At 41.9% G+C, this 18844-nt stretch overlaps 2 protein-coding genes across 9 annotated transcripts in view; both read right to left on the bottom strand.

The window, feature by feature from the left end:
• Positions 1-322: 322 nt before the first annotated feature.
• Positions 323-12458, bottom strand: mki67 (marker of proliferation Ki-67). 6 transcript variants are annotated; one of them, XM_028567660.1, is made up of 17 exons: positions 12264-12458; positions 11597-11699; positions 10673-10754; positions 10275-10390; positions 9868-9937; positions 9666-9741; positions 8718-9371; positions 8351-8577; positions 7842-8262; positions 6655-6770; positions 6208-6385; positions 5938-6081; positions 4824-5776; positions 4503-4548; positions 3727-3885; positions 2779-3684; positions 324-2394 (listed from the first exon to the last, which is right to left on the bottom strand). In XM_028567660.1, exons 2-17 carry the CDS (start codon positions 11683-11685, stop codon positions 575-577), a joined length of 6057 nt encoding a protein of 2018 aa, XP_028423461.1. In that variant the 5' UTR covers positions 11686-11699; positions 12264-12458; the 3' UTR covers positions 324-574. The 6 variants fall into 6 exon arrangements, with proteins under 6 accessions (XP_028423462.1, XP_028423461.1, XP_028423457.1 ...); XM_028567661.1 differs by having other exon boundaries at positions 323-1960; positions 2984-3885; XM_028567656.1 differs by having other exon boundaries at positions 325-2394; positions 2779-3885.
• Positions 12459-13973: 1515 nt separating this feature from the next.
• raraa (retinoic acid receptor, alpha a) overlaps positions 13974-18844 on the bottom strand; it is a 143647-nt gene continuing 138776 nt past the window's right edge. For 2 of the 3 annotated variants that reach the window (XM_028567581.1, XM_028567579.1), the window contains 5 exons: positions 17760-17923; positions 17454-17630; positions 17126-17330; positions 16724-16882; positions 13974-16497 (listed from right to left, as the gene is read on the bottom strand). In XM_028567581.1, the coding sequence (XP_028423382.1) occupies positions 16301-16497; positions 16724-16882; positions 17126-17330; positions 17454-17630; positions 17760-17923 (902 nt within the window). In that variant the 3' untranslated portion in view covers positions 13974-16300. The remainder of the gene's footprint in view (positions 16498-16723; positions 16883-17125; positions 17331-17453; positions 17631-17759; positions 17924-18844) is intronic. The other variant, XM_028567580.1, reaches the window with a different exon arrangement.

The raw sequence follows: 18844 nt of genomic DNA, 5'->3' as shown, positions 1-18844 counted from the left end.
TATGTGCATTTTCCTCTGCTTATAAAGTCAGACCGGCATAATCCATTTACCAATTTACACTTGCCTGCCTCACTCTTTTACTTACATACCAGTCTTATAAAAAGTAATGTTAAAAACACATTTTCCTCTGCTTATAAAATCAGACCAGCATGTTACACATGAAAGCAAATGTAAACCATGTCACTTTCAGCACTTCTGTAACTGACAAAAACATGACTGATGGAGCAGTAATTCTACCTACAATAGACTACACGTAAGCTTTTTAACCTCGCATGTGGATGAACAGAACACCAGAGAATGTTTGGACACAAAAGACAAATTCAGACCAATTTTTCTTTTTTGTACTAAAAGATTTAATCACTTTTTTCACCATACAAATTTGCAAAATTAGCAATGAACAACATACACCTTGTAACAAAATAAATGGTCAAACAATTCCCTGCTGTATTGAAGAAAAAAAGAAACAGTGCTTAATTTTCAGTCCATAAAACTACTTTCTAAAACACAATACAATGACAATTACAAAAAGATAAGAAAAATGTGATTAGGATTAAGAATATATACACAAACGCTTTTATTTCTTAGCAATTCTTCCTCTTCGGGTTTTTGGCTGTGTCTCCGCCTCAACACTTTCCACCTTGCGTGTGGACTCCGCTTCAGCGGTGGTTACATCAGCGACCTTTGCCCCTCGCCTGGCTCTCTTGACGGGCTGAGCTTCAACAACTCTGTCTGAGAGATCCTTCTCTTCAGCTTCCTCAGCATCCTTTGACACAGTTTTGCTTTCAGCGTCAACTTGGACTGCAAGTTTTGGTTTCCTACCTCGGACTGCCTTCACAGGGGTTACTCTTGAAACGTCAAAGACTTCCAAATCTGATTTCCACCTCACGGATCTTTTGGACATTTTGGCGTCTTCCACGACCGCATCGCTTGAATCTTCAGTGGGATTAGGCTGCTCTCCGGTCACGGTGGCGTCATCTGCGGTGGGCTTTGCTGCTGCTGCCCGTCTCCCTCTTTTGGCGGGCTCTACTGAAGTTGGCGCAGGTGCTGTGGATTCGGCACTGGACTCATCGAGGGGAAGTGCTGCACCTCGACGGGCTCTCTTGGCTGGAATGGCTTGTGAAACCTCATTTTTTACAGAAGTTTTCACCCCCCTCGCCCGGCTCGGTTTGATGACTGGAGCGTCTGGCTCAGCAATATTCTTCTCTTCGGCCTCCAGCTCGTGGTCAGGTTGTTCCTCTGGTACTACAGCGGGTACTCCAACCTCTTCAGTGACTAGTTTCCCCCTCCTACCCCTTTTGAGTTTGTCTGTGGCGCTGACGGCAGGGACCTCTTGGACCTCGGGGTCTTGTTTTGCTTTCCGCCCTCCTCTCCTGGGTTTTGCAGCCACTGCGGTCTGTTCATCCATCGTCACCGGTTCGGCGACAAGTGGCGCTTCAGTCTTCTCTGGAATAACCATTTCAACGGCTTGGACTTCTCTCGGTTCTACGTCTTGCTCTGCCTTCCTGGTTCTCCTCAGTTTCTTAGCTGGCTCCTGGGACGCGGCAGTCTCAACGGAAGTCGACTCTAGCTTCTCTTCTTCCTGTTTAGCATTTCTTCCCCTCTTAGCCCTGACTGGAGGCTGGGACTGCTGCTTGGTCTCCACAGCAACAACCGTGTCTTCCATCACCTCATTCCGTTCGACAGCATCAGGCTTCGTCTGTCTCCCTCTCCTGGCTTTTCCAAGAGTAGGAATGGACTTTTGAGGTTGTGCATCGGCTGTTAGAGGCTCATTAATCACAACTTCGTTTTTCTCTGGCTGAGGTGGCTCAACAGGAGTTGGTTTAGTTTTTCTCCCTCTAACGGGCTTCAGGACAGCTTCCTCTGCAGGGGGGGCAGACTCATTTTCTTTCATTGGAGTCTGGTCACTCACAGCTTCAGTGGAAATCTCAGCCACCGGTGTTTCCACAGCTTTCTCTGGTCCCATCTCTGGTTGATCATCAGAAGCCGTTTTGGCATTTCTTCCTCTTCTAGGCTTAAGGGCAACTTTGGGAGGCAGAGATGCACTTTTCTCCATTGTGAGCTCAACATCCCGGTCTTCTTGGGACTTTGCATTTCTGCCTCTTGCTGTTTGTTTCACAGCAGGTGGTGCTGCAGCTTCAGTTTTCTTCCCTCTCCTTCCTCTGACTGGAGCAGGGACGACAGGATCTTCAGACTGTTCTGCTGCCTCTTGTTTATCCTCAGCCGTTTTTGCCCTTCTGCCTCGAACTGATTTCTTCTCGTGCTCAGCTTCGGTGACAGTTGTGTCTAATTTGGTGACTTTGCCAGTAGCAGTCTCCACTGTGGCTTGTTCTTGATTTTCATCACTTCCACTGAGCACCATCTCCACCTGGTCACTGCAGACCTCATTTGAATCTGCTTAGGAGAAAACAAAATAGAAATGTTGGCTTTTCATTTGCAGTTGTTGAACTACTAAAAAACTGATCATTTAAACACCGTACATGAGTCAATTATTTTTTGTTATAACTAATACAAAATTACAAGGGCCATTCATCAATGTTGTAAAAACACTGAGTTGCTTAAAGCGCAGAGCAAGCAGTCAACACTTGGTTGTTTAGAGCTAATTCAAAAGGTCTTGCTTTGGTTAATGGGGCATGCACAATGTTTAACACTGCCAGGAATGGAAAACACATATCAAATTCCCTAAATTTTACAAGCGATGCATGGGGTCAGAAATAGCTTTATGTGATGCTGTTTAAAACCAACATGACGGCAGTAACACAAACAAGGAAGATGACGTACCATTAGCCATGTCGGCTTGTGGAACACCGTCACTGTGAGTACTCGGCACATCTTCCTGCTCTGGCACTGGTTGTTCAGGCTGTTTAGTTTTTCTCCCTCGCTTGGGCTTCAACACAGCCTTCTCCAGGGGTGCTGCACTGTCATGTGCTTCTTGGTCAACATCAACAGGTGGATTCTGTTCAATTTCAGGGGCAACCTCTTGGACCATCTCTGGTTGATCATCAGAAGCCGTTTTGGCATTTCTTCCTCTTCTAGGCTTAAGGGCAACTTTGGGAGGCAGAGATGCACTTTTCTCCATTGTGAGCTCAACATCCCGGTCTTCTTGGGACTTTGCATTTCTGCCCCTTGCTGTTTGTTTCACAGCAGGTGGTGCTGCAGCTTCAGTTTTCTTCCCTCTCCTTCCTCTGACTGGAGCAGGGACAACAGGATCTTCAGACTGTTCTGCTGCCTCTTGTATATCCTCAGCCGTTTTTGCCCTTCTGCCTCGAACTGATTTCTTCTCGTGCTCAGCTTCGGTGACAGTTGTGTCCATTTCTGTGACTTTGCCAGTAGCAGTCTCCACTGTGGGTTGTTCCACAGATATATTCTCATCTACCGCGTCCACTGTGGGTTGTTCTCCAGATATATTCTCATCTACTGTTGGTTGTTCTACAGGTAAGATCTCATCTGCCGCATCCACTGTGGGTTGTTCTCCAGATATATTCTCATCTATTGCGTCTACTGTGGGTTGTTCTTCAGATATTTTCTCATCTACTGTGGGTTGTTCTACAGGTAAGATCTCATCTGCTGCATCCACTGTGGGTTGCTCTGATATATTCTCATCTGCTGTATCTACTGTGGGTTTTTCTTCAGATATATTCTCATCTGCTGCGTCCACTGTGGGTTGTTCTTCAGATATATTCTCATCTGCTGCGTCCACTGTGGGTTGTTCTTCAGATATATTCTCATCTGCTGCGTCCACTGTGGGTTGTTCCACAGATATATTCTCATCTACAGCTGCTTGAGAGATCGTTTCCACGGCACCTGATGATTCATTATCATTGTGTCCACTTGGCACCTCCTCCACGTGGTCATCAACAACAACAACTTCATTTGCATCTTCTTCTAAAAAAAAAAAAAAACATTATATAAATCCATACATAAAATATACACACACAATGGAAAAATACGAGAAATATTTGCATCAGGTTTCATGCTTTGACAATAGGATTCCATAGGAAGTACCTTTTGTGCAATGGTTCATTCAGACAGTGTCCTCAATAACATTTATGTTGTAGGAGGAGGAAGTAGCAAACAGATTCATATGCCATTTGAAAAGCTATGTGATCAGACAAAGGTGTAAATATTCAATAAAAATCAAACGTATTGTGCTTTTCTGATGCTTGGCTGTTTTCATTGTCTACATGGAAATATTTTTTGGTAGACAGTATAAATTCAGCTTCTGATCATATATCTTTCGAACCTGGTCACTACTTGTTTCTCCTACAACATGTAAATGTAATTGAGGAAACTAATCCCCTTAATGGAACACATTTGTGTCTTATCCCTATTTAAAATGTGTCTTAAGCCGTTTTGTCCCTCAATTCCCTGAAGAAGACTCATGTCAAAACTTTCGTAAAAATATATATTTTTGCATCATGGCTTCTGTACTTTTGTCGCGGTCCGCACCTTTTCCAACGCTGGCATTTACAACACATTCTTTTCAAATTTAACAACAAACTAACCTTTTGCTACATCTTCATCGCAATCTGGAGCAGTTTGATCCTCAACCTGTTTAAAAAAAAAAAAAAAAAAAAAAAGATTTAGACAATGAGCACTCACTTTGAAATAAAGCAAGTAAGCACAGACATCTCGTAGTGCAATTACTCAAATGTCAAAGCGTGGCTACACAGGTTTGAGATCTACAAACTTAAAATAAGTCTAAATATTTATATAGTGTTATATGATCAATGAAATGCTGAACTGCAAATACAGCTTTTTCAACCGAGTACCTGACAGTCAAGTTTAAGCTCTTAACCAAAATTTTGCATTGTTCTGGTTATTACCTCATTGGTCTCCAGTTGCCCTGTGGGTTCAGCCAGCGGCTCCTCCATGAGCTCCTGAAGTCCCCCAAAGTCTTCCTCTGGTGCACTACTGCTCTGCCTCGGTGTTTTCACAAGCCTCTTGATACCAAAGTTCTCCTCATCAGGTTTGGCCTTTTCTCTGGGAGGTACCAATGGGGAGCTTTTTACATTTGGAGTTTTCATGTCTGTCATTTCAGATAGGTCTTCAGATTCTTGCATGTGTGCTGGAGTCTCCACAGTTTGCTCAACACCACCTAAACTTGCATCACCAGCCTCTAGAGCTTTGGGAGCTTGCAGAAGTTTTCCTTGAACATCTTCAAGAGGTTCAGCCTCCTGTTGTGGGGTCTTACAAATCCTCTTAACTCCACTGAGGCACTGTTGTTGTTCAGGCTTCTGTTTGGGAGTTGTCAGAAGTTCCTCTCTGATGTCCTCTACAGGCTTAGCCTCCTGTCTCGGAGTAGTCATCATCCTCTTGACTCCGGTGAGACACTCTTGTTGCTCGGGTTTCTGCTTAGGGGTCTTCAAAATCTTCCCTCTGATGTCTTCAACAGGCTCGGCTTTCTGTCTTGGCGTCTTCATGATCCTCTTGACTCCGGTGAGGCACTCTTGTTGTTCCGGTTTCTGCTTAGGGGTCTTCAAAAGCTTCCCTCTGATGTCCTCGACAGGCTCGGCTTTCTGTCTTGGCGTCTTCATGATCCTCTTGACTCCGGTGAGACACTCTGGCAATTCTGGCTTCTGTTTGGGAGTTGTTACAGAGGTTGTCTTCAAATCTGTGCACTGTTCGCTAAAATCGTCGCAGTGAATCTCAGAGGCAGAGCTGTCACTGACGATGCTAGATTCTTGGTCATCATTAAGGAGGCGTTGGACTGCTTCAGTGTTGTATCTTCGGTCTTTTACGGTAGACGAAACACTCAGTGGAGACACCATCATTTCACCTGTGAAAATAAGTCATATTTAATTACATAACAGGTCCAAAAAAACCTCAGTCTTAGCGATTATGCAGACTACAAATGTCATGCTTTGGTTGTTTCCTAACAAACAATACCACCACACACACACACACACACACACACACACACACACACACACACTTTACCTGTCTCCTCCGGTGTGTTCAGCACTGATGGTTCTACCACGGATGTGGCTAGACCTCCCACTGGTGTCTTTGTGGCATCGTTCTCACCAATTACTGATCTCCCCTTCCTTTCATTTAAAGGGGTTTTTAACATTTCCGAAATTCCTGAAAAGAAAGAAGAAAAAAAAAAAAAAAAAAAAAGACATAATGAGCAGGTAAAATATTGAAGTCCAAATTGCTTTCCCAGGAACAAGTGTTCCATTTGTTGCGATAGAAAAAGGGGGTAATTACCACTCAAGTCCTCATCCATTTTCATGTTCTTTTTCAGGAGTGCAATATTGGTGACCAGTCTTGGCGCAGCACCAGTTGGATGTAAAACCTTTTGTTTGTGAGCTCTGCCCACAACAATGGTAACAGGTGAGTCTGCATGTCCAGTGCTGACATGGTCTTTGAGTTTTCTTGCAGGAGTCTGAAAGATTGAGAAAAACATTGTGACTGTAGTTTTTTTGAAAAGGTAATGCCAACATCACACACACACAAAAAAAAGGATGTGTGCATTTATAAATGTATTTAAAATGGTATATTATTGAACCTTTAATAAACAGATCTTGACTAAAAATAAAATATTTGAAGCCCTTTGATTATAATAGGTCCAACAAGGTAAGGTCGTTACAATATTAAAAATCTGTTACAATGACGTAAATGTACCCTGTTGTAATAGTTAGTATCTTACTTTACCTGTGGTTTGGACACAGTCTTCTTTGCTGCCTTTTTGGTGACTATTTTTTTAGCTGGAACAGCGACTTGAGGCTTAGTTGGCCCAAATCTCACAATGTCTGCCCAGGAATTTTTGACTGAAGTGAGACCAAAAAAAGAAATAATAAAAAAACAAGCAAGGCCACAAGCAAACTCCTGAGCATCAAAAACAGAACTTATTCTGAATCATATGGTAACCAAATATTAATGTCATTATTGAGGTGTGTGCACGCGTGAAAATCTTTCATTTAAGTGCTCATATTATGCTCATTTTTCAGGTTCATAATTGTATTTAGAGGTTGTACCAGAATAGGTTTACATGAGGTAATTTTTTGTTGTACTGCGCATTGCTGCAACTCCTCTTTTCACCCAGCTCTGTTTTAGCTACCAAGTGAGGCATCTCACTTCCATTTCATCTTTGTTGGGAGTAGCACATACACAGTACCTAGGTAAGGGCTACTAGCTAAATCAGAAGCAGAGTATGAGGTAGGGCTGTTTGATTATGAAGAGAAAAAAAAAATAAAAATCATAATCATGATTATTTTGGTCAACATGAAATCCTGATTACTCATTGCATTAATTGAACTTGAAAAAACGTGAAACCGTTAAAGAGATCAACAGTGAAAACCCCTAGAATTGTGAAATTTCCCTTAATACTTTTGCCGTTTGAATTCTTTTTTTTTTTTTTTTTTTTTTTTTAAGATTCAGAACACAAGAGTTTAGCTGCAAAACTTAAATGTGCAAAATAAATCGTTTTGGTGATCATTAGGAGCCAAAATTGTAGTCGCGATTAAATTTTTTATTAATTGCACAGCCCTAGTTATGAGGGAGTGCCACGCTAGCAACTAGGCGAGCATTATAATGTGTGTTACAAAGTGACGCACGGAAGTAGAGGCTGGACTACAACAGAGCTGTTTGGAGCGGTTTGTGAACAGTGTTTTCTGTTGGAGATGGTAAGTCCCTTTGGGGTGGACTTTGGGCTTTTTCACTTTGTAAACCTATAACATGCACACAAAAAAAGATATACAACACTATAAAAGGATGGGGAAAAGGCCAAAAAGCATAATATGAGCACTTGAATGGCTTTCAGCTTTGCTCTGCCACTTAATTAATTCCAAAAACAAGATTTCTAACACGAGATATACAATACATTTCAGGGTCTAACATACCTTTCAGAGATGCCCGTGAAATGCCACTTCTTCTGCGCATTACTTTTACAGCACTCTTTGCCATACTTGGAGTCTCCCGGGACAGGCTCTTCCTCCTCAGGGGTACTTTAGGAGTTACAGTGACTAAAGGCACCTGATCAGTTACAGCAGCTTCTGCAACTGGAGATGGTGTGCTGATGTGTGACACAGAGAAGCGCCCTTGTATTAAGGGGGTCTGGACTCCTGGTGTTACACCAACAGTGGGAGACCTTCGTCTTGCAGGAGAAGGACTCTTTGATTTTGGTGACTTCTTTGCAGGAGATGCAGCTTTGGGAGAGGGGGTCCTGGCCTTTGGAGACTTCTTTGATGACTTAGGTGATGGAGTCCTCATTTTTGCAGGACTGCGCACATTAGGGCTACGTGGATGCTCTTCTTCAAACTCCTACAGAAAACAAGATCCATTTTATCCATCAATAATAAGTAATGTTAGGTCACGCTACTTGAGTCATCATCCTCCACTTCAGTCTTACCTGTCGCAAACCAATGGCTGATGCTCGTCTGAGGAGTGACTGCTTGGGCTTAGAGACACACAAGCTTCTTCGCGGAGTGGCCCCCTTGCATAATGGAGAGTCAGGAGGCAGACGTTTGTCAAACAACTCAGGACACAGGTAACCTCCAAAGGAAACCCGTTTCCTTTTCATTTGTGGTGTGGGCGAGTCGGCCTCCACCTCTCCATATTTGCGTTTTTTGGACGCCTCTTTGAAATGAAAACATGATTGTACGTCAGTAACAACCAAACATAGGTCAACATAACATATGTGAATAATTACGGTTATTCGTTTAACACTCCTAACAAATACAAAAAGAGAAACAATATAGTATTATGACGTGTATTACCTTTCCCAGAGTTCCTTGGTGATGACCTTCTAAGACCATCCGTTTTGGTAGGAGTCACCGCTTGCTCTTCTTGTTCCTCAGTCACGGCAGGCTCGGCCTCCTTGCTTCTCCTCCTCACGGGTGATTTGGGCTCAACCTCACACGCACTGAACCTCTGGGGGGGTGTACGGCTTCTCTTCTGGGGTGAAGTTGCTTCAGAGCTGGCAGCATTTTCAGCTTCTCCAACTTCAGGTCCTGCCAGCTCAGTAGAAGGAACCTGGGAGGACCTCCTCTGCTTCTTAACAGACTTGGGGGTCCCGTTACTTACATTTTCAGCCTCCCCCTTAGTTTCGTCAGCTACAGGAGAGACTTTAGCTTCATCCTTCTTTGGAGTGCTTTTGTCTGCGGTTGAAAGGACAGGTTTCCCATCATTTTTCCTCACTGAACCAGGTTTTGGAGTGCAAAACCTTGAGGTAGGCGTTTGAAGCACGCTGGCAGAAGATTTCCGAGGGGTCTTGACATCCAGAGATTTTTTGATCATTTGATACAGATCGTTGAAGGGGGAGGCGGTCTTGCTTTGCAGCAGGCTATCGTCCTCCTTGGTCTCCACCTCCACAGTTTTCTCCAGGGGTCGCTGGATGTTGTCATGGTTAGTTCCATCTTTCAGATGAGGGTCTAAAAAATGAACCAAAAGAATTTGGCATTAAAAGGCTTGTTGTTTTGAATTGATAGCATAAATACAATTAAAACAAGTGTTAGACTAAAGACTGGAGAATAACTACAGACACTAAATCCCTTTCAACAGAAGAGATTGGGGACAGGGCATTAGAGTGGGGCTGCAATTTTTTTTTTTTTTACTGATCTGGGAGATGATTTATAGAGCTAGAAAAGAAGCACATATGAAATGAATATGAATGACAGCAATCTCAAATTGATAATTCAAAAATAACCACTATCACACAAACTCACCGGTGGTAACTTCAGAGATCCGTTTTTCTCCTGTTTCGGTGGCGACAGTGGCCCCCACTTGCTGATCTTGAAGAATCTAGACATAAAACACTTTCATTAAAACATTTGCAAGATAATCAAATTCATTAGAGCAGTGAAGGCAAATTCAAGACATTGGGAAGGCTGCAATGCGCGAGGGATAAAAGAAATTATAGTAAATTACTTTGAGGGTTTCAGTTTTGCCTCCTTTGGAAGACCTCTTCTTTGGTGTGGGTGGCGGAGGGTACTCAAACCTGAAATGACAATTAACAAAATGTAAGTAAGACCTCATTTACATCCGTCAGTATAATAGTAATGAAAAATGTCCAGTGCATCTGGTATATGTGCTCTTTAAAACGCATTATGCCGGTACTTAAAAGTAGATTTTATGTCCCTATTAATGTGCTTTAAAGCACAGGTAAATGAGGAGGGGAGAGGCCCTTAAAAACAAACATTGCTCTTCAGAAACCTTTGGGTGACGTCAAGGAGACTATGTCCATATTCTGTACAGTCTGTGGTCAAAAGTGATGAATCACTGGTAACTATGGAGGCCAAAAGTCTGAGGCAACAAAATGTTGCCTTCATACTCACCTAAAAGAACGGTCAATAACAGTTATAACATCTCCATGCTTCAAACGCTCGGACTGCTGCAAAGCCTCTCCGTTCACACAAGTTGGATTCACTGAGCTCAAATTTGTCAAAATGACCTGGTGAGAGAGAGAAAAAAAAAACATAATTACCTCAAACAGTCTGTTAAAGTAGCTCAAAGTAGAAAGCCAGTGTCAGCTAGGCTTTTACTTTTATCTTGGACAAGATTTTCCACAGTGAATCCACAATAATTTAAGCAATGACATACATTAAGTATCTACAAAATGAACATAGTAATGATCAAAACATGAATACATAATGTGACTATTCTATAACAATTCCTCATTATCCCAGATATTCATTAAGTTAATGTGATCATGTTTAAAATGTTTTGTTGTTACCTCTTTATTTTCATTCAAGTCAATTCTGCAATGCTCCTTGGAGACTTGAGGAAGCTGAATACGAATATCGCAGTCAGGCCTCCTGTTAAGACCACAAAGAAACAAAATGAGTCAAGAAAAGAGAAACAGTTGAAATGTATCTAGGGTTACACTACCGGTCAAAAGTTTGGAGTCACTTAGAAATTTCCACTCCATTATAGACAGAATAACAGCTGAGATCAGTTGCATTGGGTTTTTTTTTAACCAGGGCAGCAGTTTTCAGATTACATTATGTGCTTACATAATTGCAAAAGGGTTCTCCAGTGTTTTCTCAGTTAGCCTTTTAAAATGATATCAGATTAGTAAACAGAATGCGCCTTTGGAACATTGGATGAATGGTTGCTGATAATGGGCAGTGTAGATATTGCATTAAAGATCAGCCACTTCTTTCTATAACAGTCAAGAACCCTTTTGCAATTACGTAAACGCATAATGTAATCTGAAAACTGCTGCCCTGATTAAAAGAACAATGCAACTGATCTCAGCTGGTATTCTGTCTAATGGCGTGGAATGGAAATTTCTAAGTGACCCCCAAACGTTTGACCGGTAGTGTACATGTAAGTGGCGCTTGTTTGTAATTTGCAATGAAATGTCACATGGTCTAAAAGTAAAGTGAACGTAATGTTTAATATACAATAAGGAGTCAATTGTACTGAGCAGAAATACATAGGTATACGATTCTGACTTCACCAGCAGATGGCCCGCCCCCAGAGGTTTTTTTTTTACAGCACATCTGCCCAACTCAAAATGAACTCCACATAACATGTGCTTTCTGCCGTACTTAATATATCTTAAGATTAAAAAACGAGAAAAGAAAGAGATTCAAACGGAAATTGCATTGCATGACAAACATTAAATCCACTAAATGAATTTTAAAGAACTCACCTTCCAATTAGGCATGTTGAAATAAGAGGAAACTCAGTCCCATCTCCTCCACTCCTCTTAATCACGACTATTTTCCCATGCAATGGCATTTTCGTAACGTTACCTGAGAACATGAGCAAACAGTGTCAAAATTGCGCAGAGCGCTAGCTAAACAACAACAACATCAAGTTAACGTTAGCTAGCTAGGTAAACAAAGCATTTAAGGTTAGAAAGAAGCCTTCTGGAAACATGCTACAAACTGAAGACAAAGTGTCTGCAAAAAAAAAAAAACGTCTCGTTAATTTCTATGCTTAACGACATAACAAATCGACGATAGCTAACGTTAACGATGTGCTTTTTGGCCGGCTTTGTTTTAATATTATGTAACGTAGAAGCAATTTGAGGCTATCGTTGCAAATCAGCAGGTCGTTGTTAGTGTAACGTTAATTTTAAAACACACTGCCGACAATGCTTTGAAAGCCCACGTGCAATGTCGCCACGATGGTAACGATATATAAACTTGTCAGAATAGATTATATTAGAATTAGGAAGATGCATAGACATTGGCAACTAAAACTACTAAACATGATACGTTTCTAAAACCTAACGTTAATTAACGTCAAGTCGCCTAAAATTGAACGACGGGCAGATTGAAAAAAACATTCGTAACGTTAATCTGAACAGTTACCTGGAAGTCCGCTCAAAGACACGTCAACTTCTGGAAATCCATAAACATCGACCAGGATGTGGCAAAAAGGAATTTTGCTATAATATCATAGACCTAACATACAATTCATGTCCTACCATAACCTACAACGTATATCGACGAACGGCTAACGTATGCTACCTTGTTCAGCCGTGACATGACGTCTCTCGCCGCTTACAGATAGTTGCCGTTGTATCACTCCGCCACACATACACAGTAACCTTAAAAATACTATTTGATGTTTGTGTTGTTAGCTGACGTTTTGGGGTACAATTTATGTATTTGTTTGTGTTACTACGTTTTGAGCTTCAATTTCGCTCTTGGCACCAATTTACCTTGCATTTACATGAAAGGGACTATTTTGTTTATGAATTTGGCGGAACAATCTCACTTCGGTAAGTGTGAATCTGATTTGAAAATGTTTGAAATTCCGCGCGAAGGATTGTGATTGGTTGAAACGTCACAGCTCGGAAAGAGGGCGGGGCATAATACTCAAGTTTTTTTTCATCTACTTCCGATATATATGTTTATTGGTAACTATAACTTCTTAGATCATAGAATGTTACAACAAAATATTGAGATCATCAATTACAAATTAATGTTTTCCTTTACCTGTTAAAATAAATGTTTTATTTAATAGGTTCTCAAAGGTGGAAGCAATCAAAGTTAGAACTAAATATGTGTCTCTTTCCCTGTTACCAAAAATGAAAGTTCATTTCAAAACAATTAGACTAATGATAGTTATCCATGTAATGAATTCTTAAGAGTGAGGTTTAATTTAGAGAGTAACGAATGTACATTTTGTCATGTAGATTAAAGACCCCCCTCTTATTTAATTTTAGTTTATTTATAAGTGCCATGTGTTTCTAGACAGTAGTTGTTAGATTAGGTGTGCCATCTAGTTGGAAGCAATCGATTTAAGGCCTAAAGTTAAGCACAGATTTGTCTGCCTGTATCTTCGTCTTGAAACCAACTCCAACAGTGAGCACAACATATTCCCGAAAATTATAGACTACATTCATATATTGCATTAAATAATAATAATAATGTACTGTGAACTATATAGAGCTATTCCTCATACTATAATAATTGGTAGAGTTTCCTAATTCATTTCTTTCACATTCTGTTCTATGCTTCTTAAAGTCTGTGTAAATGTAGCTCAAATGGCCAATACAGGATAATGGCAATTGCTAAAACATAGAGTCATAAAGTCAACAAAATCACATTATGTCTTTTATACAGCAATATATCCAAAGTGGAACATTAGCCACCACAAACTACTGGTTGAACTGGACTAAGAAAGGCTATATCTGCAAAAGTGTATAGATGTGAGCATGAGTGTGTAATGAAACATTTTAACAGGAGTAGGTGTTATTTCTTATTCAAAAGTTTCACTTAAACCTAACCTTAATTGTGATTTTGATTATGGTTATTGTGGATTGAAAATTCTCTGTCTGGTATTTATCCAGTGGGTGAAATCAAATGTGCAACAATGAATTAAAATTTTAAGAGTGGCCTGTTAACCCTTGTTAGCCGTCTCTTCAATGCGTTGCTATTGCTACACACGAGAAATGGGGGAATCTATGTGTATGATGCATGAAAACCTACGGAGGACACCCAGCTGTAGCAGAGAATGAAAAGAATGACACACGTGAACAACACAAACACATTTAATATTAAATGTTGGTTTTATTTTTTTTAATCTTTTTTTATGTTTTGTTTTTTCCAAAGTCACTTGATAATCTTGACAAAATTGCAACATATTCCATATTTCTCAAACTGACGGTGTGTCTGTTGCTATTCCAGATTAGCTGTGGAGGGAAAAGTTGTGCGCTGTTCCGGACAGGTGAAGTCCTAAATGATGAAAGCAGCTTTGACCGTACAAATAAAAAGAACACATGAACGACTCGGAGAGACTCCACACTGGCATCCTATGTCGGAACGTTGCGGGGTCAGGGTAAGTGTCTCTCTGCACAAGTCCTGGTCTACCAGGCCGAACAAAAATGAGTGACTGAAGAAAGATTCAGGGGCTCAGTAGCAGAAGTGGGTGTATGTGTGCATCTGTGATAGGAGGGTTAGGGGGTGCAGAACAGAACATAGAACAGCCCAAGCACACAAAATGATTCCTTCCTGAGACATTGGCGTGTGTACATACAGTAACGATGGTCTAGATGAAATGTGTGTGTGTTAACGGTGAAGGCGTTTTGGCGTAAAGTGAGTCACAGGGTGTGAGGTTGCTCTGGGTCCGGCAAAAAGTCACATAATCATTTCTACCACAGGTTGTCAGGGGGAGATTTTGTGAGGACATAGTTGACAGACATCACATTTGAGACCTTCACTTGCCTGACAACTGACACAGCAGAGGTATCACTACAATCTAGTCTTTTCCCATCCACTACAGATTAGTGATCCATTCAGAGACTACTGAGAATCACTTGTGTTTTACTACAGTGTGTATGTACACCATTCTTCACATTTTAACTCTCTTTGAAGCTGAGCTGCTGTGGCTCACTTGAACTTGGCAGGCTACAAGTCGCATCTGGCTTACCATTTTCAGAAACACCATCTCTTTCTGCTACATGGCCAAAAAAAGCTATGCCCCGACTGGAGTGCTACTTTGTCATTCTACTGTATGTAAAACATGTTTTAAAAGTGAAGGGGGGAGGGAGGGAGGTTGAACTTGTCTGTGAAAACCAAATTCTGATCAGCCAGTGATTGGTTAAGGGTCTGTCCAGTATTTAGTAGGACACAAAACATGAAAGAACTTCCTTCAGTAAAATGTGCTCAAAATGTATTTTCTTGCATCACAAACCTATAAACAAAACACATAAAAGGTATTCTTAAAAAAAAAAAAAAAAAAAAAAAAAAATCAGGTGAAGCCTAAAACTCTTCATAGTTTTAAAAGAAATGAATACAGCTTATATACACAAACTTAAAGGCTACTTAAAATACACCTTAATAATGAATCTTCATTAATTTGTTGTTTCTTGAAAGGACCTGTGACCATATCATACAACCAAGCTCATACAATATTTTTTTCCATTCTTTTGGAAGCAAAAAAAAAAAAAAATAAAGAAAAAAGGAAAACAAATCCAACCTGGAATAGTAGGTGATATTCATTGCGAATTGTTTTCTGTGCACATTTGTGTGTTTATGTGTGTGTGCATGTGTTGTTGTGTGTTTGCATGTGTAGACCGGAGATAAATTTCAACATCTTTTGCCTTTTGTTAATTAGAATAATGTACAAATGTGATCAAACTGAAAGGTCTCTCTCAATACTCTCGATGGGTATGAAAAGATTCAAACAGTGAGGGAGTACAACAATTTCTAATCTCAGAAAACATGTCCTCATTTCAACCTGCCATTCTGTTCTGAACATGTCAATTACAATAGTTCTTACTTTTTCTATATATATTTATATATCTTTTGTACGAAATCTGTTTTTTTGAAGTTGGAAAAAGAGAAAAGACCCAGAGTCTTTGAGGAGGGGGGAGTGGGGGGGGTCTTTTGACAAGTCCCAAGCTTGCAGTCTGCCTCAGAGTACAACAAAAAAAGTGTCTGGTGTTTGTCAAGTCAGTCTTTATGCATTGTCCTTGATCATACATTTGTCCCACGGTGCCCCACCCACTCTCAGTTCCATTCGAAACTGGTCGCCACTGCATCCAGATTGGTTTCCATTAGTCTTTTGGAGAAAGATGGAGAGGGGAGAGTGGAGGGAGACGGAGGAGGAGTCATCAGCAGTGTTTACGGTGTGTTCTCTCAGAGGCATCCTGTTGCCCCGGCCTGCCCCGGCCTTACCTCCCCTCACATCATGACGCTGCTCCAGAGTGAGGGAAAGCAGATCAGGAGCTGGGGATTTGTGTCGTAGGAGAGAAGGAGGTTGGCTCTGCCACTCTCCTGTGTTCAGCATTCAGGGTCAAGGCCCCCCCCCATCCCCCTTCGCCCCTCCTCTCTCTTTACAGCGTTGAGGGAGGAGACAGAGAGTATCGTGTGAATAATAAAAAGGTGGGCCGTTGCTACTACGGCGATTGTGTGGCTGGACTGCTTTGGGCAGAGCTAGGGGACAGACTGGGGCTGCAGCTGCCTGGGGGGGCACCACTGGGCCGGCCGCCTGCGGCTCCGCTTTCCAGACCTTCTGAGTTCTCCAGCATCTCCTGGATGAGAGGGGGCATGGAGCCGGGGATCTCCATCTTCAGGGTGATGACACGCTCAGCTCCTGCAGGAGGGGTTGGAGAGAGAGAGAGAGAGACGGCAAATGTAAGCTACAAAAGGTCTCACAAAATACATTTTAGACATTCATTCGTTCGTCAACACAATTTTAATAGGATATAAAATTGAGAAAAATAAGCGACACTAATATAGGCAAAAAAACGGAATAATCATTTAATCAACTAATCTTTTTAGCTTTATTCACATATAAACACTTGTGACAAGTGACAAACCTTTAGCACTGATGCTTCTCAGATCAGTGATCTTCATCAGCATCTTGGGGAACATGTGTGGTTTGTGGGGCCTCCTCCTCCTTACGTAAATCTTCAACGCCTCCAGGAGGGGCTCCTGCAGGACGTCCACCTTCTCTGCCTGTTCCAAGTCCTGACGATCTGTAGAGAAACACACAAAGTACAGAAACAATGTGTCACTAATCTCCTCGGGTCATAGTCACATTTAGCCACTAGGTGGTGCTCAAAGAAAGAGCACAGCTTAGCCGCCCTGCTGCTTTTTCATCCAGAGACAATGGTGACACTCAGTCCAGGTCATAGCTTTATTAAACTGGTAAGACCATGTAACAGAATGTCAAACTGGCAAAGAGAATGTTGAGTAAGTTGTGGGGAGACTTGTCATACCTCCACACAGCAAACAGATGGCGCTGAGCAGGCCTGTCTCTGCATCATCCATCTCTAGAGGAAGGAGCTGGTTGGCAAAGGCGAAAACCAGGTCGGTAAGGGGGCCGAAGCCGGCATTGTGCATCTGGGTTCGGTTTAGCGTGAGTCCATCTGAGAAAGTCATGGTGTCTTGCTCTGGTGTGTAGCGTGTACATATCCGGAGTATCTGGGGACAGCAGAGTCAGAATGGGACAATAGGTTAGACATTTGAACCACTCCTCTACTTCTTTTGAAAAAAAAATCTGGATAATGCTTGGTGAAATTAAAAATGCTGGGTCGTTGTTCTTACCAGGATGTCCAGACAGGCAGCTTTGAGCAGAGTGATCTGGTCGGCGATGGTAAGCGTTGTGAAGCCAGGCAGCTGCTTAGCAAACTCCACTGTCTTTATGATGCACTTGGTGGAGAGTTCACTGAACTTGTCCCACAGGTCTACATCCAAGGATACACGTCGTTCTGAGCTGTTACTCTGGACGGAGGGGAAGAGGTGAGGAAAATGTTTAGATATTTTCAGATTAATTTTGTTACAAGTGCAGCTGACAATAAACTAACAAAGGTGAAAACAGGGAGTCCAGATTGCCAGTATCATGGTACTGACCGTAGTGTATTTGCCCAGCTGGCAGAGAGAGGGGAACGTTTCCTGGTGTGCCTTGCGAACCCTGTCGATCATTCGCTCTGTGTCGGGACTCAGCACGTAGCTCTCTGTGCACTCCTGCTTCTTGCTGTCATCCTTTTTCTTCTTGTTCCGGTCGTTCCTCACTGCTACAGGGAGGAAGGGAGAGGGCCAGAGAGTAGGATTACTATGTGTGACAGGGACATTTGGCTTAAGTGACAAACTTTAACTCTTGACAAGCTTAATTTCTAAGCTTTCATCGATTTAAATGGAGAGGTTTATATCAGATAATTGTTTTGAAAATCACTGCAGTTAAAAACTAAACCTACGTGGCCTTGATCATCCAATTAAATTTGAAAGTATTGCTTAAAAAGGTACTGCAACATGCCAACAACCGCAGAGCCTGTATGTCCCACATACTAACTACCAAAAAGCAAACTGAGATCAAAGGCAAAGTTATCAGCAAGAAAGGATGCTCTGTCTGCAGCAACAGCAATCGCAGCACTACTTCTCTTATCCTATGCTGTAAGATAAATGTTGTGAGATGGCTCCATCGGAGAAGGGCTATGGTAATGGAGGGAGGGGGCAAAAAAAAAAACTTGAAATAACCCAATGTGGTTTCCCTCTGGGCGATCTGGCTGAGAATAGTGTGCTCACCCCAAATGACAAAAAACACTAGGCGGGGTGTTTAGCATTGGAATCCCATTACCGGCTCCATCCATTTCTCCGAGCCCATCCAGACTGGGGTGCAGTTTAACTATGACTGGGTTGTGTATGTATGCGTGTGTGTGTGTGTGTTGAGGGTGGGGGTGGGATGGGTGAGACGGGGTGCAAGTTGATAAATAGTGGTGGGGGATGGAGCTATCCATAAGGCTGACAAATTGCCACAGCTTTCATTAGGGGTCCCGGCTAATCTAATAACATAATATGACAAATATCCTGCCTCTAATGGTTTTTAAAAGGGCTCGGCTGCTGAGCCCATACCGGATAAAAACCTTCCAGCTTTCTCTATAACTCTCACGACTCTCTCTCTCTCGGTTATACAAAACACGCTCTCTTTCCTCCTCTCA

The sequence above is a fragment of the Perca flavescens genome, chromosome 21, assembly GCF_004354835.1.
Source record: "Perca flavescens isolate YP-PL-M2 chromosome 21, PFLA_1.0, whole genome shotgun sequence".
In the NCBI taxonomy this organism is placed as follows: Eukaryota; Metazoa; Chordata; class Actinopteri; order Perciformes; family Percidae; genus Perca; species Perca flavescens.
This window is presented reverse-complemented; position numbering and strand designations above follow the sequence as displayed.